The following is a 26243-nucleotide window of genomic DNA, read 5'->3' on the forward strand; positions in this document are numbered from 1 at the left end:
AGTTCTCTCGGACAAAAAGGCCATCCTGGTCCAAATCCTGGTCCCCATTCGGATGTGGCCATCAAGTACCGGCACTGGACTGTGTCCAGTTGAGTTGTGAGTACTCATAAGGATGAAGCCTCCAATACTTATCCGGGCAACCCATTCCAGTGTTCAACCACCCAACATCCAACACTAGGAACACTCAAGCACAGTTACACCATCTCCCCTGGTGACAAGCAAACACCAGAGCAGGCAGGAGGGTCTCCATAGCATCAGCACCAGAGACGAGTGCCCTCTGCTTGCCTGACCCAAGTCCACAGCGACATCCAGCTCCCCGTTGCAATCCAGGGTCAAAATATTTGTTGCTATGACAGAGGTTGGGCAAATCCTGCTTGAAGCTATTTGCATAACCTTTTTCCTGAATAAAAAGAGGTCAAGAAGTCGTCTTTGGAACAGGAGAGCTGCTCTAAGATGGGGCATCACCTAAAACACAGGCTATGTTCCCCAGAACATGCCAGAAATGGGAGTATGTGGGCAGAAGCTTATGCTGTCTCTGGATTCAAAACCATGTCCTTAATGGGGTAAAGGAGCCAAAGAACAAAGGAAGAAAGAGGCACCAAGCAAGAAATCACCCGAGGGAAAGTCTCTAGACAGAAGAACAGATAGCCTTTGGCACTCACAGGAGCTTTAACCACTCCTGCAGCTGCTGGAAGGACAATGTCATAGGGTGCAAGCAGTTCAACGCTTTTCTGGAGCATGCTGAAACCAAACTCTGTTTGAACATTCACAGGGCTGGGATGAGAGGCAGCAGACAAGAGGGCAAATTCTGATCAGATATAAGAAGAAAAAAAAAAAAAAATCACACAAGGTTGGTCAAGACAGGAACAGGGACCCAGAGTGTAGGAGCTCCACCCTTGGAGATCTTCAAAACCCAACAGACAAAGCCCTGAACAACACACCTAACCATCCTTGCTTTGTGCAGGGGGTTAGAGCAGAATCCTGCTATATTGCCCAGGATTTTAAGAACAGCTTTCCGAGCACTGTTCTAGCAAGGATTTCATGCCACTGTGAGCAAAGACGTGTCAGCAGAACCAGTCTTGGTGTGCAGTCTCGGAAATGAGGAGTGCATCAGTAGCACCATCATTAGTTCCTCCTCCTGATGAGGCAACCCACAAGCATCAAGGTATTAGCTAAGCAGCTAGACCAGAGCAACAGCAGCGCAAAGGAGGTTCAGGTCCAGACTGCGGAGCTGCTCCGTGACACCGAGTCGCTCTCATCCCAGTCATCAGTCATGGCAGAAAGCAGAAGGCAACAGGAAAGGACTTGCAGGGACAAACTCCCAGCTCACAAGCTGTTTCAAGCAGTACAGTAAAATTTGGTTCTGGTTTTCACCATGTTCCTCTTTTTCACAAGATGCCAGAGAAGCTGTTAACCTGCCACTGATCAACTGAGCAACCCCACATAAAGAACAGATGCACACACCAGGTCCTGAACCCCTACAAGAAGCACAGTGAGGTGCTTGGCAAGAGGGAGTCGGATTCAGGATATAAAAAGCCTTCCAGGTCCACAGTGGAGATGACACAGTGGGGACTTGGGACACTTTACAAAATGTCTATATCCCAACAGAGAGAGGGTCCTCTAGGTGTGGTTCCTGCCAGTGAAATCAATTTTCTTAGGAGCCTGCAAATGATGTTTTTTCTTGCTAGGGAGTCACCAATGCCCCTGGAGGTTAATTCTTACGCTACCTGCCCTCACCAGGAAGAGTGGGAAGAAATCAGACAGAAAATAAAGCAGAATGTGAGATTACCATTCTCTTGCACCCCAAGTAGGAGTGGAGACCAGCGATCCACGCAATGAAAGAGCTTGTGTCTCTCTCACGGGCACGCTCCCCCCTTTCCCTCCCAATGTAAATTGCATCTGCGGAGTGATGAGAGCCGGCACTTTCGCATCTCGACTCCGCGCTACGGATTAGGCAAATTAGCCGGCAGCTTTCTGCAATACCGCAGCCAATCAGTCCCAGCTCCTCGCCTCCTCGGCCGCAGCCATCAGGGGGGAGTCTCATCCGGGAGAAGGCCCGCAGGTTTTGGATAGGTGGAGGAGTTCAAAAGCGAGCGCTCTGCAGTCATTAACTCTTCCCAAGGAAAGGGTATGGCCGAAATCCTGCCATGAAAGATTTATCAGACATTGAAGATGTTCTCTGGCTGGCTGGGACAGAGTTAACCCAGTGGGATGCTGGTTCCACACCTGGGCAGGAGAAGGTGGCTTGGCCAGATTCTGACAGGGTCCCTGGCTATTTGCCTTATTTTTCCAGGAAGCCTTGTGGCAGGACCTGTAAGTCTGCTGTGTGGGCACAACAGGATGGCCAAGCACTCATGAGGGACTGTGTAACTGCCCCATCAGCTGAACTTGAGCAGGCCACTAGAGGAAGACCACTTCCCAAGAGTCCTTGTTACAGAGGATCTCAATAGAATGTTGAGCAGAAAGCCAAAGACTCTATGGATAGAGTCACTGAATCTTATACCCCTTATTCCTTGTTTTCCACTCTTCCCTGTAAAAAAGCATCCAACAGTAAAGGAGCTGGTCAGAGCAGACGACAAACCCCTCCAATGCATTTATGTACTGATCTTAAAACTCTTCAAGTCTTACAGATCTTAGTAGCTTTGATCCCTGAAATTTCCTTAATGGAAAGACAGCGCCATTGCAACCAGGAACTCATGAAATGAGTAAGCACATATGTACGTCCCTTGCAGCCTCAAGGCCTTCTTCACCTTCTCACCATCACACCAGCCACATCACCCCAACCACCTGCACTCACCTTCCAGATATCCCAGCCAAGACACTACCCAGGGCTTACTCTGCCCACCTGTAAAATAAGGACAATGAACAGCAACCTCCCTAAGAACAATTGGTTTCCTGGGCAGCCTGCTCCTGCTCACCTTCCTTTGAGCAGGGGTTCAACTGGATGATCTCCAGAGGTCCCTGCCAACCTCAGTGACTTGGTGATTGACTTGTATTGCTAGTCTGGGTTGTGGCACCAACCACGTGTCACTTGGGATTCACCAGTACAACATCACATGCCTGTCCTGCCTGTAGCACCTGTTGGGAACCGAGCACATAGGACACAGCCACCTCCTCTAGCCTTGTCAGTAAAAAGCCACCAAAAATACAGTTTCACTCTGACCCAAGCAGCAATGCACTTACCTACTAATCCCTGCATGCACAGCCATCATTTTCAGCCCAAGATTGAAGCAGTAGACTCCATCTAATTTGCCTTCATCGAGGATGAATTTTAGATAAAATTCAAACTGATTAATGAAGAGGAGGTTAAGCACTTCCAATCAGGGTGGTGAGAAAGGTGCTAGAACAGTAAAATTGAATCCCAGACAGTCTGTCTCCTTACACTTTTAAAAAGTGGATAAGCTGGATGATAACTCTTCTAAGCTGCTTCCCCACATCCCTGTTACTGTGGATAGATGAGACCAGCTGATGGTCTTCATGGCACACTGGGGCTCCACCATAAACGAGGGACACCAAATGCAAAAACACACATATTGTCAATAATGCAGAGTGAGAGTTTCCTTTCAAATTATTTCCATTTGTGTTCCCCATTCTGAAAATTTCATATTCCTACCAGCCAACTGCCAGGACTGTAAAAAGCAACAGTACCGCACGATGGGAAATCGATAGCCATGGCTGGGTTTTATCTTGGTTGCTGCCCTGAAACCCTTTGCAGCAGCTGTATTTTGCAAACCTTGGTGAAAGGGGGCTTTACCAGAGGAGAAGCACTACCTGGTGGGATGTGGCAGCTGGTGGGCGAGCAGAGCAGGTCTCACCAAACACCTCTGGGTAAGGCAGCACTGCTGTCCCTACAACAAGCTCTGCTGCTCAAGAGACTCAAGGGCCTGCTAGAAACATACGTGACACTGTGCCATTGGATGTGCTGTGGGAATAATTTTCTGCACAATGATGAGCACGAAGGTCAAGGCTGAGCTGGTGACCAAGCACACATAAATAGCAAGGTGTCCACCCCCTCCCTATGCTATCATTGTGCACCAGGTCCCTCCCTTGGACACACGCTGCCCACCTCTCTCAGGAGCTGTGACAGAACAGTGCCTCTGCCCTTTCCAGAGCACAAAGAGGACAGGAACCAAAAATGGTCCCTAGAAGACCCGGCCTCCTGACCCACCCACCCCATGGAGCAGAGAAGGCATGTTTCTTCCCAGCAGCTCTTCTGCACTTCCAGCAGAACAAGACCTATCTGGGGTGACTCCAGCTCTCTGTGGAGATTAGAGAGGTTCTGCATTAACTCTAGAGAAGAACCACTTCTCTGTTTCTCCTCTGGGACATTTAAAATCCAGATTTGCATAGGAGAGCAGCCACAGCCTTTCCACTCATTGCTGTGACACCACTTGCTCACTCGATGGTACTGAAGACAGACCAAGTGCCTGGAATCGAGCCAAAATCTTCCCATCACTGTTGGCTGCACCCTGCATCTGAGCTCTGGAAGAATTTACAACCCAGAACTCCAATAGGTTCTCCCTTGCCAAATCTTCTGCAAGCAGCCAGAGCTCCAGACGCTCCCAAGATTTATAGTACGATAGCTTAACATAGCAATCTTGGGGGGAATAAAGGGAAAAGAAAGAGAGGGAGAAGATATTTAGGAAGAGGCAAGGAGGAAAAAGTTTCAGTGAAGAAAGACATCTACCACAAAATGGCAAAGATGACAGCTCCCATCAATAATCAGAGGATGGAGAAATACCATTATCAATGAACATGACGTCTGCAAACTATGCCATCACACAGCAGAACGATAGTGAACTTCTCCCCGTACACCGTTCCTTCAACAACTCCTATTGCAACTTTGACAGCAGCAAACTGAAGCCCTTTTCAAAATTCCGTTCCTGCCTCTCTGTCCCAGACAAGGTCTTAAAGATATGAACAGCACAACATAGATTTTGGTATGTTATACAGTATTTCTAATCCTCATGTCCTTGGTGAGCATGCACTCATAAAGGAGGTGATGGTCTTTATTCTGGAGGACTCAGAGGAGTTTCAAAGCCTAAAAGAAATTTTCCCCTGGACGGCTCTCCAAGAAGCACTCACACCATGTAATCATCGTCTTTTATGAGGAGATTCTCAGACTAGAACACTTCTATATTATCTCTAATCCATGCAAGTAGCCCTAATTCCTCATTTGAGTCCTGGGAGAAGCTACAGTACCAAACATGTGCACCCACAAACAGCAGCAGAAGCCTTCTAGTGGATGTCTTAGCAGAACCTCAATCCGTTGGGCTTTGTGAAGCATATTCTCAAATATATTAAACAAGTAAATGTAGAGTCCTAAGGGAAACAGCAAAGCCAGTGTGCCACAATGGGATTAACCTCATGACAGAGCCCTGGCGGTGAAATAAAGGCAAATGCACAGAATAGCTTCCAGCTCAGATTCAACTGTGTCTACCTGCTTGTAGGCACGCCTGTGTGACAACACACAGGGTAACAACTGAGACCAGGAGGCTGTGTGCGACAGATCAGTGAGAGAAGGCACACAACGGGGCTGGGACTGTCCTCCTGCACCTGAACTTCTCCACAAAACGAGACAGTTGCCAAATGCGTCCTAGGTCGAGCAAGGGGCAGCAGGAGGAGCCGAGGCTCCTCTTCCTCAGCATGTGGCTTGGGGCCCATTGCTCTGGAGCAAACTCAATTTCATCCTTCAGCGTTTCCAGTTCAAAGCTGCGACTCCTGGAAGACATCCGGATTTTGACCGTCCCTCAATCTGGTCAAATCAGTGAAGTTTTTTCAAATCAGGTCCCAGGTTTGCACTTTGGCAAAGAGGCAAAACTGAAGCAAAATTGAAGCAAAAAGATGCACCTCAATTCAAGACCAGGCAGAGCTGATGATGATCTTGCCCAGCATCCCCCAACTGCTCTGGTGCTGGATCAAGAAGCCTGTGTCCTCTTTGTTAAGAGATATAATAAAGCAAAATTGCTGTCCTAAATATTACTAAAGCACTGGCTGGCATGTTTAATAAACCTTTCCATTTGGGTAAATTAGCACTCATCTGGACAAGTGCTGAAGTGCTGTTACTTGAAGAAAAAAAATTCAATGCTCAGAGTCTAATTTAAATAATTATCAGCATATTTCTGCTCTGACTGTTTTGCTGAAATTACCAGGAGACTTGATGCAGTCTGAGTGTAAGTGCCTTTTGTCTGCATGTAATTTATTGACCCCATTTCAGTCAAGTTTTTGGCCCACTTTTCACTGTGCTGGAGCACTTCACACCATAACCAGAAAGGACTTTACGGCCAGCCACAGTAAAATGAGTCACAACTGATTTACTTGTATAGATCTTGAAAGGGGTCTTGATAAGTTACCTCCTTGTGTTCTCCACATGAGCTAAATCTCAGATCTGCAATAATCTTCCACCCTTAGGTGGCTGTCTGGGGACCACAGGCATCCGTGGGGAAGAGCAATGCACTGGCTGGGGATGGTGGTCACCCCATCCCTGCAAGTCAGACCAGGCTTCAGGCGCAGACGAAAACTCCCTCACAACAAACCTGCACAGCACTGGGATGTATGATGAAATATTCTAATATATCCTCCAAAAACCAGAGTGGGGATATCAGGTCTTCAGCACCAAGTGCTTCACCCTATACACCTACTGCCATCCCAGTGCTGCCCTTCACAAGGGACACAGCCTGCAGCACCAAGCAGCTCCCAGCTTGGGTCCCAGGAACAGAACAGCCCTGGGGATACAGCACTGATCTACAGCCACGCTCGTAGCAGGCAGCCTTGGTACCCAGCACACCAGCCGCAGTGTTTTATTTCTAGCAAGGAAAACATAGAGAAAATTCTTGAATTCTTTTTCTCTGTTGTTTCTGTTGAAGAACAGCACTGATGTTTCTGCCTTTTCTCCTGCCCTGCCTCCAAGACTTTCAGCAGAAAGCATCACGAGACATCTTGCTTACTCAAAACGCTCCCTTCCATAGGAGCAGCTCTGACCAAGCCCCTGGCACCGCTGGTCCAGAGCCTTCCTGCGCTGGATGCTGCTGCGAGGGAGGGGGCAAGGTCTGCCCTGAAGAGATAAAGGCGATGCTCTCGCCCCGCTCCCTGCTTCCCAGGCTGCCTATGCATTCAGCCAGCGCTCCTGCCATCTGCACCTTATGGCTGCCGTGACGAGGCAAGCTTCCCTCCAGGGCACGTTCTGCAAACCTCGCATCCACCAGCTCATCAATCCCTGGCTCTCATCAAAAGGCAAACTTATAAACAGGCCCAGACGCTTCTCCCAGGTTTAATGGAGGCAGCTAAGGAGCTGTGATCATTCGATGTTTTCCGATGATAGTGGTGATGCCTGAGGCCAGCAATAATATTACCATGAAAATAAATCTGCAGTGATATAATTAGCAGGGATGCTATTACGGCTCAGGTTTTAGGGATGCTTAGCACAGAGGGAGCAAAGCAGCTACTCAGAATGGGACCTTGCAGAGGTTCTGGGTTTGAGTATGGGCTGGAGGTGGGAGAGACAGAAAAACACTAATATCAAGGCAGTGGTGACTACCTGCATTAGTCTGTATGCAAAATAAACCTGGTTCTTTAGATGCCAGAGGTTATGGTACACATGGCTCTGCACAAGACTAAGGGTTAAATCCAGATGACTTTCTTCTTGCCACTCCAGATACTGAGTGACTTTCAAATATTTGTGCCACGTTCAAAAAAAGTCAAGTTCTGACCAAACCCACGAGCTGGTTTGGAAGCAGGAGGTTTGCTGTATCCAAATGTCCCTCCCCAGTTGCAGATCGCCCTTCTGTTCGCATCTCCGTACCACCCTCTCTCTGTGCAGAGGTAGGGGGGCTGCAGCGTTCAGATGGAGCTCGCAGAGCAACTGCTTCTTCCAGCATCTGGCCTGTGATGTGCTTCGGGGTTATCTAAAGTAGGAAGGTAGATGAAGCAGGTAGATGCGAAACAACACAACTCTGAAGTCCAGGCCTGGTGGGAGAAGGAAACTCTTGTTTTCTCTGGCGTGCTGCATCAAACGAACAGCTGAAGCAACGGAGAACAACTTTTTCACTGATACGTATCAAAGGTAGACAAATATCACTAGGTAAAACTAGGAGGAAAAGATGGAAGGGGCTGGGTTAGGAAAAGGGATGCTACTGGTATTTGAAAGGAAGAGCTAAGAAAAGAGCTGGCACCTACCCAGTGTTTTCTTTTGCTTGCAGAATTAGCAATAAAAGTAAGAGCACAGACAAAGGATATAACTAGAGCAAAATGTTTAAAGAAGAATGCTCATGGGGGAGAGGAAGGGAAAGAAGAAAGTCAGCATGTGCCATGATTGATCCTCACTTTTGACACGAAATCCTTAGGTAAGTTGTTTCAAAGCCACACTGGAGGAACGGGGTGTTCCCCAGGACTCCCAGCTGGGACAGACGACCTGGAAGGGTTTCTGCCCCATAGGCAGAACACAGACTCATGAGCTGGAGCTTCTGTGCCAACGTCCACATGGCACGTCATTGCTTGGTTATAAAAGGTGACACGCTAGGGGAGAGTTTGCACCGAAACCAGGAAATCATCCTCTAACTCAGCTGGGCAGGAGATGCCCCTGAGGAAAGCCCTGAAGCAGGCAGTCCGCCCTCAGCTAAGGCTCAAAGACTCTTCATAATTTTTAAGTGTGTTTCCAAATCTGCAGTCAAATCCTTCACCTTCCCTCTTTTTTGCTACAATAAACTTTATCTTAGAATGTAATCTAGTAATAAAAATGGTTTTAAAGTGATCTGACAGGCACTAGAAACCCCATCTCTTTTAGAGTGACAACTCTATTTACAGCAGCACATACATATACTCTGTTTTACATTCCACTCGCTCTCCAGGCCCTCAAGATTTGGGATATATCCTTTCCATCCACTTGCAAGAATCAATTTCAACCATGAAAAGAAGTTCCTCAGCAGGCAGAAGGCAGGAAGAAAGACTGATGCTAACGCTGGGGTCTCTGCACATCTCCCAGGACAGGGGTGCAGAGGGATGAGCATCCTCCCTCTCCATTTCACAGCTGCATCGCTGCCCTTGAGCAACCCCCCCCAGCTCCAGTGGCCACCATTCAGCAAGCTCCACGTGCCCAGCCTGAAAGGGCCGGAGCACTGCTTTGGCTTTGGGGAAGTGCAAAACAGCTGGCCAGCATCATGCAGGGAGAAGATTTAAAGCCGAAATCTTTCAAGAAGGGTACATTTCACATTTTCTGCTTAAAAATTTCATATTCAAAGCCTGAACTGGCCAGGGAACAATTGTGCCAAACCCGAGCAGAGAAGGAGCTCTGAGCTCCAGGGAGATGTTATTGTAGTAACCACGCATGAAGGACACCTTGTAGCTAAAGTCCCAGAAGTTAATTAGGAAGCACAGCTCCCATTCCCGGGTGTATCAAAGAAAGTATGATCTCTCCAGGCCTCAGTTTCCCCATGCGTAAAGCTGGAACTGCCAAATATACCTATCCAAAGGGAATTCATCACTCGCTGGAATGTGCGTGGGAAGCCAAACTACCACCACCTTGACGCCTGCTTATCTGCCTCCACGCTCACCCAAGAGCACCGCTGCTTACCTCCTCTTCCCCATCGTGGTTTCCCACCGCCCCCCAATGTGGCAAAGCTCAACATCTTCTCCCATAATCTTATCCAACTTCCTCAATTACACACACATCAGCAGAGACATCTCTATTTGTGCGAGTGGAGAGTGAGGCATGGCTAAGATTAGCAACAGGAACGGCACAGACCGGCACTTTCTCCCTATATAATTAGCTGATATAAAAGCTGTGCCATCTACTGGCGTGCAACATGAACCACTGCTCCCCGCACAACTCCAATAAAGTTGTTGGTTCTACAGCAGCTCTTTGTGTAGAGCTGAGGTGGGATTTCAACTCATGCCTCGGACAAGTAGCAGCACACAAAAGGCAAACACAGGATGGCCAAAGACGACCCCTCATTCTGCAGCACCGGAGCCAGGTGACCAGCCACCGAGAGGCAGCACTGCTGTCACCCGTGGGAGCCCTGGGCTACCATCCCACTCTGGATGGGTGGTTCAGTCCCAGCCTTTATAATCCCCAACTTGCTAAGAAATTACTAGCTTTCCTTAAAGGAATTTTTAAAAATTGTGGAGTCTCCTTCTCTGGAGATATTCCAAACCCACCCGGATGTGTTCCTGTCCAGCCTGCTCTGGGTAACCCTGCTCTGGCAGGGGGTTGGACTAGATGATCTCCGAAGGTCCCTTCCAAACCCTACCCTTCTGTGATATGCCTGCAGAAAAAAAAACCCATCCCAGCATTTAAAATTAGTTTTAATTCCCATTATTACGTTTAAAGTTTTGGGAAGACACATTGGCAGGCACAAATACCGACCTACGGCTGGCAGCCCTGCACTGCGCTGAGAAAAACTGGAGCTGCCACTTCCATCAGACCTTCAAAGGTACTTCCAACGGCCTTTATGCTCCTCGGCCACTTTCAAGGACATGGCCTACCGGAAACAGTACAGGAGGGACAGAAAGCAAGGATGTAAAGCAGAAACACCAGCCCAGAAAACAGGGGACTCTGGCAGGCTCATGCAAAGCAGAGACACACCAGACCCAGGCTGGGTTGAGGATAAGTTCCCACGCTCTTTCAGCCCAGGTCCATGCCCGCGGAGCTGCTCCTGCTGCCAGCTCCCCCAGCTAACCCAGTTCCAGCCCCGCACATCCCAGTTCAGCCAGCTGCTCCGCCAGCACCACCAGGCAGGCAGGCACACGGTTAAATATTTCTGCTCGCACCTGTTTCATCTTGCGTTCACTTCGGACCCTGCTTGTGAACGCTGAGAGATTTCTCATCAAGTGGCTGTATTAAGCTGCTTTTTAATTGCATTTTGAGGGACCCAAAGGCCAGCAGGCAGAGGGGCACTTTATTTTTCCAAGGAATGTTGTTTTTATTATAGTGGCGGGAAAGGTTTCCATTAATCCCCTGCAAGCAGACAGCTTCCATGCAGCACACTGGCTGCAGGGACAGCCGGTCCAGAGGTCTGGGACAATTCGAGCACCGTCTGCTGAAATACCAGCTCCAAACAACTCCTCTTTAAAGAGCAGATCACAGGCTTTGGCACTAAACTTGCATTAAATTGATACAATCTCTTTAATGTTATCTCTGGCTCTTTATCACAATTGTACGCACAATTTACATTCTTGTCGTCTTTTTTTTTTTTATTTATTAAGATTTGCTAGATCCTTATCACAGATATTTTACACATTGTTGTAGTGTCACTCAAACGTTTAATGGACATCAGCTGCTCCGGGAATATATAATAGCTCCTTGCTATGGGCTAGGGCTGAATGCTGATGGGTTTCAGGCTCACGCCGTTAAAGCTGCAGCGGATGCAAAGCAAAGCTATGCAGAAGAAAAAGCACAGTCCCCGTTAGACACCAAACTACAAGACAGCACAGGCCTGCGTGCCAGCTCAGGTATAACAGCACAGCACCACTTGCCCAGAGCCAAGCCAAATGTTTATTGTGCGAGCCATCTTCACCCCAGCCTCCTGCTCTTCACCTGCAGCTATCCCCGCTATTCCCATGCGGAGACCTACTGAGATCAACTGTGCCAAAGCTGAGGTGCGTTTCGTGGGCTGCAGAAATTAGACTTGGCAAATCCACTTTCTTTAGGAAAAGAAGGCGGGTTTTGAAGAGAGCTTTTTGAGACAAAAAAGCTTCATGCAAGTCCATTAACCTGTAGGACCAAGCCTCCACCCCCTCAATCATTAGAGCCTTTAACTTCACTACTTCTCCACAAACACAGCTATACAAATAATTGATTTTTAGTTCAACTAGGGGATGAAACCCTTAAAAAAAAAATAATCCTCATTCTACTTGAATTGAATTCAAAATTATTTAGTTTTTCTTCCCAGGTCCATTATTCCCATTCAATATAAGAGCCTTCCATCCCAGATGATGCATTTCAAACATTCAGAGGAAAAAACACAAAACGAGAACAGATTGGTGGGAGCATTTTCTGCCCAAGATCTTGGGCTTCAGAGAGCTCTTCGAGGATGTACAGTAGCACAGAGGGCAGGGGCCAAACTCCCACGGACTGAAAGCAGATCAGTATGTGCAGAGGGTAGACATTCCCTGCAAAACTACAGGCAACCCCTACAGAACAGAGATCCTCCCCTTGCCCTCTCCCACCGTACACAGACTATGAAGCCATAGCACAGGGCGCAGAAGCGACTCTAGCTACCAAGGTGCCATGGAAATGCATTTTCTCACGCCAAAACTAACCAAGGAAATTCAAATAAATCCCTTGTTCAGTGACATGGTTTCTTTTATTTTGCTATCATCGCAAACACTTCTTCCCAACCATGTTTAAAGGTTGTTTTATAGAGAATTAAATGGCAATTCTCTTCCCTAACACCAATTCCCTCGGAGACCCCCTACTCTATTGCATCACTCACCATTTTTATATCTCTATCTAGATAGATAGATAGACAGTAAGTCTTACTCATCTTCTTTTATCCTTTCAGCCATCTCCAAATGCATCCCCTTAGTGCATGGAATACGGCAGCCCTGCCAGGCCTTGGGAGCTCGAGAGGGTAAGGACCAAGCTGATGGATCTGAGCTTGGAGACAGCCAAGAACTAAAACTGCTGCAAATCCCTTGACAACACTAATGGCTTTAGTTACCTCCACCTCTGCTAAAAGCGCTGCTCCTGCGCTAGAGAAACCAGGAAAAACTGAAAAACAACATACAAACTGCTGTCAAATACACAACACAGCTTTAGGAAGGGAAGTAAAACACCCTTTAAGGACTATTTCATCCTTCTCTTTGCTTAGTCTCAGAGGTCTCTGGGTTCCTCACACCGCAGGGTGCAGAGCGCAGAAAGACAAGTCACGCACAGCGATTAAACCCTGAAAGGAAGGTTAGTTCCCATTATAAGGAGTTCACGGTCCTCCTCCCTGTGCGTGCAAACCAGCCCGGCAGCGCCCAGCGAGCAGGCACAAGGGCAAGCTTTGCTCAGACTAAAAGCCCAGCTAAAGCTCCCAGCGCTGCTGCGTGACCCGAGACCATGAACCTCAGCCCTAGATGCAACACAGGGACCGGCAGCACCCTGCAGCTCCTCTTGACACGCCTGCCTCAGGGATGAGAGCAGCACACAGTCCCTGCCAAAGGGAAGATGCTTTGGGGGCAGGGAGCAATCCATAAGCCTAAAACCCGTCCCTGGGCAAAGGCATCAGGTACAGAGCTAAGTGGTACAGACCTGGAGCGTGAGAACCAGGGTCACTTCACCCGCTGGGTGACAGCCAGCTGCCAGGGTAAGGGACCAGAGGGATATTTAGGTTTTTGTGAAGGGGAAAGTCAGAAAACTATTTATTTGCACAGGAAAAGAAAGAAAACTCCACTCTGGGTTGGAGAGCTATACTAAGAGACATCATCAGCTCATTTGCAGAACTGGTTTTGCCCCCTCTCTTGCTCCAGGCCCTGGAAGGGCATCCCAAAAAAACCCCAAAGAGGTCATTTCTCTGAACTGCAACTATCCAGACTTCTCAACGCAAACACCCAGAAACAGCAGCCTTAATCTGCCGTTGGACAAAGCTTTCCTCATTTGTTCTTTGCCAACAGCCAGACAAGCCCACGGTGCCTGAAGGCTGACAGCACGGGTACAGGGCTAGAGACCTGCTATGGAGACTTACTGAATATTTTAACAGGTCAGGATCACCTCTTTTCACTCCCCTATCCATGACTCAAGATGCATTTGTGGTATTGAGTCCATACCTTGCAGGGGTGCCCCCAAACGGGATTGTCTCAGGAGCCACTCAATCTCCAGCAGTGCCCCGGGAGGCAGCGGCAGGAGTCCCCTCGCAAACCTCCACAGCGGCAGAGTGCACCGAGCTGCTTACCAAGTTGTAAAGCCCATTGGGCTGGGCTGCTGCCAAGCGTTCATGGGAGAAGAAAGGGAAACGTTCAACATAATCTGCATGAAAGTGCAGGAAGCCCTAAATCGCGTTAGCGCTATTAAGAAAGCCGGTTACATCGCTCGGCAAACTGGCCCAATACAGTTTTGATAGACTTGTTACAAACATCTGATTGTCCCTGATTAGATTAGACAATAAACCCCCATCCTGGTGCGCGGGCATTGTTCGGCTCCCCTCTGCAATCTGTAAATTAGAATTCCAGACCTGGGAGATTGGATTCAAATTGGATTACTGGAGCAGGTCCAGCGCAAGAAGAATCGTGAGGCAGGAGAAGACACACACACACACACACAAATGAGTAAATAAATAAATAAATACATGGGGACAGTCAGTCAGGATTTGATTAGGAACGAATTAAAAATAGAATTAAAATCAAAAGCCACCAACCAGCAATTAGCAAAGAAGCGGGAAGAGGGATGGATTTGTCATTATAAATTAACAAACCACAAAGATCATACCTTTACATGTTTTGTACTTCAGCACACACAAGGTTCATGTTGGTTGTGGTCCTTTCTCCACAAACACAAGAGCTCCTGCCCATGGCTGTGCGTGCACAGGGCAATGAAGCTCCACATCCCACCAAAACCACAGCCTGCATCTGAGCTCACCTGAACGATGTTTATTCCCTCTTTCCTCCCCCATTCTGTTGCCTAGGTGAGAGAGGTAACATGCTCCTTAGCCTGGGCACTTATCTGGCATCCCCAGAAGTTCCCCACCAGGTAAAATCCAGGGCACTGCAGTGGGTAAACCCACCAGGGCTATGTGAGCAGCACCACATGCTGCCACCCAACCCAAACCCCTGATGCCCTCCAGCTCAGGAGGGTCTCTCTCTCCCAGCCTGGGACCCCTCCAGTTAAACACACCAATGACTTGGCCAACGAGCGCCTGGAAGAACTTGCTTCAGACAGCCCAGCAGGGCAGCGAGACAGCAATAGGACCTTGCACCGCCAGCAGCAGAGCAGAAATCCAGTAGGACCCCAAAGCTGCTCCTGCTGAATGCTGACCCCCTTTGCTGCCTGCCCTGAAGACCACATGCCACCAAGACCAGAAGACAGCAACATCTCCAAGTAGTGAAGGAGGGAAGAAAGAAAGCCTCTGTGCCTACGCTGCTGATCTTCCAGCCCACTCTGCGACAGAGGTCAGCATCTCCGCCACCAAGAGAGAAGGGAGCGGGGAGATGCTCTGAACTGGGCTGAGAGATGCTTTGCTGCATGCCAATTTTTGCAGCTTTTTAGACATGTGAAACCTTTTATTGTCCCTATCAGGGAGCAGAAGAGCTGATAAAGACTCCGTTCACCACATACCTGCAAGGGAAATCTCAGGGCTATCAGAATTGTTAAAGGGATAAACCTGTCCAATTAAATCCCCTCTGCACTCTTGATATATGCTTGTGCCAGACGTAAATGGAGCTTGGAACTTGTCCCAGCTGAACAGTAATGCACTGAGCATTCAACCGGGACTAAAAGCACAACCGGCCTCAGCTCCTACCTCCCACCATGCCCCCGCTGACCAGCTCTCGCCCCCGAGAAGCCAGCTTGGTAAGTACTTCATGGTAATGCACCAAACTCCCACCCCACGCTCCATCAGAGGATCCTAAAGCACGGCCAAGTACTAACTGCACTGTCATATCAGAAGGAATATGCAAGGAAAAAATACCAGTAAGTGGGAAAACCCCAAACTGAGGCGGGGTGGGGGCTGGAAATCAGAAACAAAACTGAGAAGTTTGCTTAAGGCAGTAAGAAAACCCAAGCCTTACTCATCTCCAGATAAACCCTCTTCACCATGCACCGAATCCCGGCTCTTTCAGCCATCTTCCCTTAGAATCCAAGGCCAAAGGAGATGGGAATGCCCCAAACTCCTAGAGCCATGTTCATCCAGGCTTCGTACTCACAAGAAACCCAGCCAGACGTCCCTGCAGTATGCTTTAAAAACACAGAAAATCCCCAGAGTCTTGTCCTTTGTATTCCTTTCTCTGCCAAAAGAAAATGTCTAATGCCAAGTGTAGGTTTTCCTGCTCTTGTTACAGAAATATCTCAAAGTCTTCAGTGAAATATATTGTGAGCTCCTACACCTTGGCTGAAGGAACAGGAGCCTTGAACCCTCCTACCAAACCTCTCCTTTCCCCCAGACATTCATCACACACTAGAGCTAAACACATAGCAACAAAAATACGCAGTTAAATTCCACAACAACAGAAAAAACCCCCACAAACTTCTCTCTTAACTACTAGTAAGTGCTGTTAATTCTCTCGTCACCAGTCACGCAGGGTGCACTGAAACTACTACATATACACATCTATGTAAAATACATACATATATATAAAACACACACATATTATAAATTCTCTGGGACACGAAATGCCACTTTCCTGCCCTTCTGCTCAATGCGTTGTATTCAACACTGCACACAGCTGAGGTCCAGCAGAAATATAACCAACTTCACCTTAACTTTGCTGGTGATTACAATATGCAAAACTAAAACAGCTCTGTGGAAGAAATACTGGCCCAACCATGCCACCAGCATCCCATGGGGGCAATGCCAGAGCCCGCAGACGTTCGTACCAGGTTCTATGGATAGGAAGGTCTCTTTTTAGAGATGGGGGAAGACCACCAGCACAGACATCAGTCCTTAGGCTGGTCACGGTGTATGAATAGCTCACTTCAGGGCATAACCCACTCAGTAAACTGTGGGATGTGCCACTCGCAGGAGGCAAAGCAAATTGTCTGTGGTTAAATATGTGAAGGATGAAGCAGTCAGCACGCAAAAAGCAGCCTTCGCACGAACTGTATAAAAAGTAGAAACAAGCCTAAAACATACCCCAGGATCTAAAATTTCCATCTCTCAGCCTTCTCCTCCATCAAATCACAACTCACTCCCTTCTCCCCCAGTCTGCGGAGCTTCGGGAAAGGATAGACTCAGAGGCATCGCTCATGCACTTCACCTAGTATTATAAAAGAAACAGATCTGGGGTGTCCATAGACCTGAAGGAGAGGGGGGGAAACACTCCTAGATCCTGCACCACAAGCGATGACCTCCTCTTCTGTTCCCCCACCACTTTTTTACTGCAGAGATGCTTTTGTGGCAATAGAAGAATTTCCTGAGGCATTGGGCTTGCGCAGCAGTAATGATGCAGCAACCCCTCAGCCGCTTGTACTGACGCTTTCCGAAGCCTTTTATCACCTCAGCAGCCCCCTCGCTGCCCTCTCGCTTTGACCCACGCTGTTTGGCGTTGCCAGCACAGGTGAGGAAGTGGGCCTGGGCTGCCAACATCTCCTTCGTGGCCATAAGCAGTGGGTAGAGCTGGGGCATCCAGGGACACGGCGTGGCAGGAAGGAGCAGCCCGGGTCTGCAGGCTCTGAAGCGGGATGAAGGCATGAAGCGGGAGCGGCAAACAGCACAGGGAAGGGAAGAAGAGATGCCCTTGTGTTCTGGGCGCATGGAGAAAGCAAAGGGCTGGATTTGATGGCAAGGGAGACTCTTTCCAGTGCCTCTTATCTTTGCTGCTTCCTTTCCTTTCTACAGAGAACGGGCTCACCTTCACCCACCTCACCAAACACAGCCACTGAGGCTTTAGAGGAAAGGAAGGTTTCATCACTGCTGTCAGGAACCCGGCTCTCCTCAACAGCCTACGCTGAGAGAAAAAAAGAAAAGGGAAGAGAGAAAAATGCTCCTTGGGTTTGGGAATCCAGAGCTGGCAGCCGCCCCATGCCCACCCCCAGTGATGGCTTTGCCCTGGCTCACTCAGTGCTCAACCAGCAGCAAAATCCAACAGCTGATCTCCTGAACAAGCTCACCAAAGAAGCCCAAGCCTGTAGATACACATCTCTCTGAGCACATACAAAGGCAAGGTGGGGTCCAATCACACTGAGAGATTGAAGAAGGGATAGGAAATTTAAGTAAAATAAAAAAAGTGGCAAAAGAATATATTTGGCAAACAACCAACCTGTTGAATTCTAGTCTCAGATGATGTTGATCCAGGAGCCAGCCGGCTGTGATTCCCAGCACAAGGAAAACACAAGAGGGATTTGTAGTCATTTGGCAACTTGCCACCACCTTGCTCCTTTCCACACGTGAAGGAAGATGTCTTTCTTAGCCTTAACAAGGGCAAGCTCATGAGCATGGACAAGAGCAGCCCCTTAAACTTCTACCAGTCGAGAACACACCTACTGTTTCCTTACACCTCACCTGCAGCGAGTCCCTGGAACTTCCCCACAATGTAATATGCTGCATAAATTTAATGTCATCTCCTTCAGGAGTACTCCACCTTAGCAATATCTTTTACTTCCATTTCAAAGGACAGTAGCCATACTTTTGGTAATGAAGACCATCTCTTCTACCTCCCCTCCTCCTAAAGCTTGGGATTAAAAGGCAGCTGGAACTACAGAGCCCAAAGGTGTCTGTGAGGGCAGCCCTGAAGCCATGAAATCATCGAGGAGAAAGGAGATCGAAGGATGCTGGGGAAAAAGGGCAGTTAATGGTGATAAAATTCCATGTCAAAAAGAGGCCGCTGCATGGGACACAGGGTAAAAGTCCCCCAGGTTCCAGCTGTAGATGCTCTTCTCTAGCGCCAGCTGGAACAGGTGGGGATTGCAAAAAGATCTTCCTAGGAATTTTTCTGTCCCATGATGAGACTGTCATCAGATATGATGGGCTGGAACAAAAAGGGTGGGACAGCATCCAAATAACCAGCCCCTTCTAGATGACTTATTTTAGGAAGCAATCACCCCTTTTACTACACACCCCTGGCTCCGGCACTCCTCTGAAAAGCACGTGTGAAATCAGAGTGTCCTGCTAGTGCCAGACCCGTGCCACAGTGCTGCACCACGGCTGCCAGGGCCAGACAGTCGAGCTTGGCTTCCCTGTGCTTCATTTCTGCTTCTTAGAAATGCAACACACAAAGTAAGAAACTATGTATTATTGATAAGTGCTCTGCATGCAGTTTAACTTTAATAAAGACACATTAATATTTTCACTTAGAAACAGGAGGAAAACAGGCTCTTTGATGGCTGGACTGAATCACCACCTAATCAGAATGGCACTCCTGAAGCACGTAGGTCCATCATGCACACCCAAAGGCTAGCTAGTACCTTCCTACAAAGCCTCACCAAAGCACAGGCAATATCCCTTCTCCCTCCTGGAGCAAAGGAAACAGGGAGGCATCTTTTCAGCAGAGTGAGTACATGAGTGACGTGGCAATTGATACCTCAAGGAGAGGATCCATTTCTCTCTCCTCACCTGCCCTCGCTGATACATGGATTCCCACCTGACTCAGATGCTGAAAAATACATTTCAAGAAGTCATCATCACTCTCGTGAGTCATGAGAGAAGGGGAGGAAACGACTCCAGGAGAGATGATTCAACTAAAGGGAGAGTTGAGACAGAAGAAAACACAGGCTGGAGACTGGAACAAGCTGTGGGAGCCCCACTGCTTTGAAAGAGCTTAGCACAACATGGAAGAAATTCAGAAGATCCTATTTCTCCTTCTCCCATCAACTTGCAGATTTTGTTGTCAGTACCACCAATCCAATACGCCAAGAATTTACATGCAAACTGGATGTAAGAGACTGCTCCATCGTGCAACTGGGCTCTGAAGGAGTCCTCTTGAAGGGACTAATTCAGGTGAACGGATCGTTGTTTGCACTACAATAAAACAGCACCAAGTGCTCGTTATCTAACCAGGGCTGCCAGAATCACGCCTCTGCATCGAGTCCAGCATCAGGTAAGCCCTTAACAGCGCACCAACCAATCCTGCCCCAAAACCCAACAAAAAGAAGTCAAATTGGAAGACAAACAAGGTTATTAGTACTATGGAGACATGCCAGTTCCAAACTCTCACCGCCTTAGTTACACCTCAGTTATTGCAACACCTTTTCCCTCACCATGGTACTTTTTCCTCTGCCGATCAGGACGAAGCGTGACCAAGTCTTTTTGGCTACAGTCCCTATGCAGACACAACAGCTATGCTACCTGCTCCGAGCCTTCCCTTCATCTATGACCCCACAAAAGCACTTTTAGTTAATCAAGCTGCAAGGTATGCCAGATGTCCATCGCACAGCTTCATCCTGCTCGCTACAGTCAGATATCTGAGAGGACACTACAGCTATTGAAGGGAAACCCTTACATGGCTCCCATGCCCGTCTGCAGCAGAGAGGGCATCTCCATCTCTCCAGGAAGGCAATTACCTGTCTCTGCCCCGGTAGCAGAGCACGGCCCCGCTGCTGCCTCGTTACAGCCAGCATATAATCATGAGCTGGTTACCTTGCTCTGCCACAGATAAAATGAATTCATTTTAAAAGGAGTGCTACCAAATGGGACGATAGATTGGAAATGTACGCCGGCACCCACAAGGGCATCTCACACACGCAGTCAGTCACAGGATTCAAGTGCCAGGCACCAGCACAAACATTTCAGTGCATCCTCTCCTAAACAGGAAAAAAATCCTACTTGTCTGAAACACTTCCACGAGCTATGGCAGGGACCCCACAGCACCTTTGCTCCCTCTCACCATGCCCCCATTTAAATGACTGAGTCAAATTTGCTGCCAGGCTTTTGCTGTCACTTGTATTCTTGTGGCAGCCCCTTCAGGTGTTCACATGATGGTGGGAGGACATAAAAAAGCAAGAAGATACCCATAGTAGATCCTCACATGATACGTCCTTGCCTCACACCCCAGATATACTCCATATGTATGATGCAGTTCCCAGAAAAGGCCACACAACCATAGAAATTACTTTGAAGCTGAGCTCGCGATGATACGCCAGCACCAACCCTCTTCTTTAAACTGAACACATCAGACAAAGGATCAGCACACAGGCCCCTCACCTTACCTTTAAAGCACGGACTTTCTTGGCCAAGAGGCTCTCAATGTCCCCTGCGACCTTCTCCACCAATTTCCTGGGCACGTTCTCTTTGACTTCAAACAGGTTTCTGTTCTCATTGTAGATCTAAGAAGGGAAACAAGAGAAAGAAAGACAGTCAATATTAGAGAGAAGTACAGCAGACTTCCCACTGAAAAGCTGATCCTTCTAACACAGAAGAATTTTAGCAATGTGGATTAGGCACCAATATCAGCTCTTGAAACGAGGGGAACAAGGGAAGAAAGGCTTTGCAACCAGAAAGAAAAAAAAAATATGCAATCGACCTGCTGCCCACACCGTTGGCTTTACAGCTGCCTGCCTTGATGCTTGCAGGCTATGAGCATCCCCCCTCGCCCAAAAGCTGAGCTGCCCACCGCACTGCCCACACCCCCACTGCTGTGAAGCCAAACCAGCAGCACAGGCAGAGCCACCACGCTTCCTCCTGTGATCCTCCTTGCCCAAACACACCCCTCAAAGCCCACTGACCACTCACATGCCCCCTCGCCAATGCCACTTGCTGGATTTTGCAAACACAGGACCAACCTGGATTTGAATGTTTGCACCCACAGCATGCAGCTGTGACCTGTGGGGCCTGCCCATCCAAGCCACATAACACAACTTCAGAGGACAATGCCAGCCCCAAGGGACGTGCTGTTGGCATCAGCACTGCCCCAACAAGAAGGGCTCAGTCCCACCACAAGACTTGGCAACAACCAACCCCTCAGATCCTTTCCTGACTTGTTAACTCGGCCTGTCTGCAAACTCAGGTGCAATCAGCACAGGCTAGAAGAGAAGACCTTTTTACAATCATCTGAGATAAGGAAAAAAAAAATAAATATCGTCATGCCTTACCTATTCTTAAGTAAGATACATGAAGAAAACCACACAGCAAACAAGATTCTGCTTCTCTCTGAATCCTCAGGCTACTTGCAAATACCTGTAATTCCAGACATGAAGACATCTGGCAGCAGAAAACCCTCCAAGGAGAGCTGGACCTCCCCAAGGAGGTAGCTGACTCCATGTTTAACTGTGATTTTCATGTTAAGAATGTCTGGCACTTACCCGAGCTTGGGAGCTGAATCACTGCTTCCCATGGGACTAAAAACTCTCTTTGCTGGAGCTTCATTAGAGGTGAAATACTCTGCCTGTAACTGCAGGTTTGTTGCAGAGCCAACCATTGTGACAATGGAAGAGACCAGGTGGGGCAGAAACCACTTCTCATGAAACATCTGCCTGCCTCTGCCCCGGGTATTGGAGCAGCACCCAAACTCAAACAGTAAACAACCAGCTTCCATAAAGCAAGCATGTACCCCAGAAACCCCCACATTTCACCCCATGCCAGCAGCAGGAAGGCAGGACTAAGGAGAGGCTTGGCTAGAGACACCCACCAGGCTGACACCACCACAACTATTTCTCTTGGTGGAGCCAGCAAAAATGAAGGTATGGGCAAGGCAGGTGCCCAGGATCCAGAGAGCAGCACATTACACAGCTCAAGAATACGATGAGACGTTCCTGATATGTTGGAAAACTGCTCAATCCACCCTTTTACTTTTCCAGATGTTAACAAGCTGGAGCAGGAAGCGACTCTGGTCACTGAAAGGCAGCTGGAGATGAATTCCAGAGCCTGAGGAGAGACATCCCCACCGCAGCCTCCCCTTTCCTTCGGTGGTTAAACAAAGCGGTTTCTGAGGTTGAAACCACAGGAGTACGCTCAGAGACTAAGCAAAAGGCTGCTCATTTGGCTCTGCATGGTCCCTCCAGACCTAGGGGGTTAATCTTCAGGCTTCAACTTTGCTTTCCGCAGCTCTCTCCAAGATCCCTACTCTGCCTGAGCTCCTTTCCTCCATGCCACTAGGAGATTCTGGACAGCATGCCTCTCCCAGCAGCCTTGTGACCACATACATCATTACTCCATCCTAGCTCTACTCCAGGCAACTGTTTGGTCCCCCCCCCCCGCCCCCAAAAAAGCCCCAAGGGATTCAGGTAACCTGTCCTGGCTGCCAGGATGGTAACCCACCCTGCCTCTATCAGGGGGGTGGCACACAAAAGCCTCAGACCTGCTCATTTCTGAAGTTTCTGAAGAAAACAGCATTTCTGTGAATTCTGCTGGTTACTGACCTGCAAGAGCACAGCCCACGAGCCAAGAGCAGGGATGCAGTGAGCCAAACATCTGTGATCCTCATCCGACTCTTCAGTCCCTAAGAAATACATGGAGCGTGGCTCCAGCGCCCTCCCCAGGGCTTTGCTCTTGCAGGCTCCAGACCTGCCAGTCTTCAAGGAAGGGTAACTCCAAGCATTAAGTTTTCAACCAACTCGATCCCAAATCATTTTGGTCCCCAAACCACCCATACTTCACACCAATTCGGCAACTCCTGTCTTATTATAGGTGATAGTTATGTGACCGCAGCGACTCCAAAGAGGATGCTTTAGTAAGAGAACACAGATTCGGGGCATCCTCAGACTCCAGCAGAAATGATTTCTAGGCGTTCTTCGCATCACAGCTCCATCACACCCTGAACATCAGACCAAAGTGTGTATTGCCAATGGCAAAGCATCCCGCGCTAGAGAAAAACGTCCCACATCTGCACAGAAAGGGTTAAAGCAAGGAATGCTCAACACAAAGCAATATTCTCTTATGCTCTTTTTTCCCTTTGGTAAGTAACAGCATAACAAAATAATGTGTTTGGAAGGCGCGCGTGCTACCTCCAGCTGAGCAGCAGCAATTAGGAAAGCAAAGAGGAGCAATCTTCAAGGAGAAAGCTTTGGGTAAGGAGGGCGTCCTGACATTAGTATTTTCCTGTTATGAAACAGAAAATTGGCTCCTATTGGCCATGGACAGAAACGGTGCCTGTCCACAAGGGAGGGAAAAACAGAAAAAGAAACCAGGAGAAGTTCCTCCAGCCCTCTCTGCAGCTGCAGAGCTCCGCAGTCTTCTTGGCTGAACAGTTCATCGGCGTTAATTAGAACAATCCAGCATGAATTAACAGTGACCATACGAGCACAAGAACGTACCAGACAGGCAGGGGAATGAACGGTAGTGCTCCAGGCAATTAAGATAGCTCCGAGCTCTCCATTGTAGCGTTTTGCTTTGGGTTGTTCAGAACTTGGCTGGGTTTTACTTATCTAAGGTGACATTTCCCATATTGGGTTTTTCCTTGAGCTGAATTGGAGGACGAATTTTCTGGCCAAAGACATCCCACACATTTCTCAGTGATGACAAAAGCCCTTAGTTTTGTTCAGATTAGAAAGCCATTCTCTCTGAAATTCTCCTGCAATATGGACCTGGGTTTGAAAGCTGTAACAGCAGTGACCTCGGGGTCAAGAAACCGCTGCTTCTGGTTCCACGTAGGTACCCTCATGCCCAGCTGTACCAGCAAACTCGGGGAGAAGGGGGTGGAGGTTGCATGCTCTTGGTAGACTGGGTTTTACTTTGCAACCCCTTTGTGAACATACCCCATCCCCTCACAGCCTGCATGTCCCCCCCGACAGGCAGGGTGAGCGGGTGGCCATGCAGGAACACGGGAGCGAAGCCCAGTCCTGCAATGCTCCAGCCACGCTGAAACAAGTAGTAACACCCTTGGCATTAGCCCTGCACAACGTGGTCAGTAAACCTGAAGTTACTGCACAGGTGAGGGGCTACAGAGAGCCCCCGAATCACCTATAGAGGTACCAGCCCTCAGGCAGCACAGAGGACAAAGCTGCTGTATTCTGGGCATGGGGATCAGGACCAAATTATGAACTGTAATTCTTAATAAAAAGCCTGGGAAGGGCTGAAGTAGCCAGAAGATCCAGGCATGACAGTGGAAAGGAGAGTCCAACGGTGGGTGCTAAGAGTGAACTAGTAAGTCCCAAGAGCAGGGGGAAATACTAACACAGGCAAAACAACAGAAAGTACTGAATTGAAATAAAAATAAAATAAAATAAAATAAAATAAAATAAAATAAAATAAAATAAAATAAAATACAGTGGCAGGTGGGGGAGGAGAAAAAAATCAAATGGCTCAAGACAACCTGCAACATGAAAAATTTAATCGCAAATACTGCTAAGCATAACACAACTATAAACAGCTGAGGAGAAGATCTAAACCAGCAGAGAAGTGCTAAACAGCCTTACTAAAAAGCAGAGCTGGAAACAACCAATTGCCAATACACCTTCCCAGCAGTGACTGTATAACCGAAGAGGCAGATCTGATACTGCCTCAGAACATCCATTCTCTAAATTCACTGTTTGCCTTGTTCCTAATGCACAGCAAGTGATGCTCATCTCTGCTGTTAATTCCCTCTGTGCCTCTATATCCAGGGAGCTGTCAGGGTTCAGAGAAAGCATTTGCCACTCCCCAGTTCCCCATGAGAATATCCAGCACCACGAAACTGGGCAGCCTGAGAAGGAACAGAAAAGGGTGCAGAAATACTCCCACGAGTGCAGAAATCACTCCTTGATGAGCCACAAGAGGACCCAGCACCTTCCCATGGGTCAAGGTATCTGGTGATAAAACATGAAGGAAGATATCAAGCTCCCTGTGTAGCACCATTAGCACGTGTGCCTTTGGCCACCACTAGAAAGTAAAAATTGTCCCACCGGCCCCAGCCTTGCCGTTTCCCATGGGCACTGCCTCCCTGCGCAGCAGCAGGGCCAGTCTCCAGCCTCCTCGCCCAGGACAAGAGGGAGGACACCGATGGGAGGGCTGGGATGGTGGGGTACACATGTGATCCCAAAACAGACCCCTTCTCCTCCCCTCTCTCCCCAACTCCATTTCACACCCCCCAAGAAGCAGCCCTTCCCCAAAATGGAGCTGTTGGAGGGGCAGCACTCTGCTCTGCTTGCGCAGCAGCATCTCCATGCCGAGAATCCCTTCTCCACCTCGCTTAAAACCAACAGCGACAACCATCAAAAAGCTGAACCCTAACACAGCAGCTGGCAACCCCAGCAGCTCTCAGCCCCATGGGGCCAGGATACAAGCTGGACCCACGGTTCAAACCCAGCTGGGTTTTGCTTGGGGCCAAGCCCTGCACCCTGCAGCTCTCCAGCTCCTGCTGCAAAAGAGGCTGGTCTGGGTAACAGCCATCTTCCAGAAATTATTATTATTCCCCCCCCCCGTATGAATCCAATACACCTGGTTTGGACAGCTGCAGTCCAAACACCAGCGTTTAATCACAGGGCAAACCTGGCATGTTTGCAAAAAAGCAAAGTACTACAGGCAGCAACAGAGCGAACCGCTTCCCTGCTCCCAGAGCATCGCACCTCAGCGCGGGCTGCTCCAGGTGAGGGAGGCAAGGACCAAACCGCACCTCTACGGGAACGACAGCCGTGATAACCCCTCGCACCCCAGAGGTGGGACTGTGCCACGTCATGCCCTACAAAGGCCATACCCCAGGAAAATAAAAGGTTTTTCCCACCTGGCATTATTATGGGGGGGTAGGGAAGGTCTCTGTTCAGGGGG

At 48.6% G+C, this 26243-nt stretch overlaps 1 protein-coding gene across 2 annotated transcripts in view; it reads right to left on the reverse strand.

Annotated features, from left to right (window-relative positions):
• Nucleotides 1-26243, reverse strand: part of CACNA2D2 (calcium voltage-gated channel auxiliary subunit alpha2delta 2) — a 224223-nt gene that overhangs the window by 115043 nt on the left and 82937 nt on the right. For both annotated transcript variants that reach the window (XM_074152097.1, XM_074152098.1), the window contains one exon: nucleotides 20774-20890. In XM_074152097.1, the coding sequence (XP_074008198.1) occupies nucleotides 20774-20890 (117 nt within the window). The remainder of the gene's footprint in view (nucleotides 1-20773; nucleotides 20891-26243) is intronic.

The sequence above is a fragment of the Numenius arquata genome, chromosome 8 (assembly GCF_964106895.1).
Source record: "Numenius arquata chromosome 8, bNumArq3.hap1.1, whole genome shotgun sequence".
In the NCBI taxonomy this organism is placed as follows: Eukaryota; Metazoa; Chordata; class Aves; order Charadriiformes; family Scolopacidae; genus Numenius; species Numenius arquata.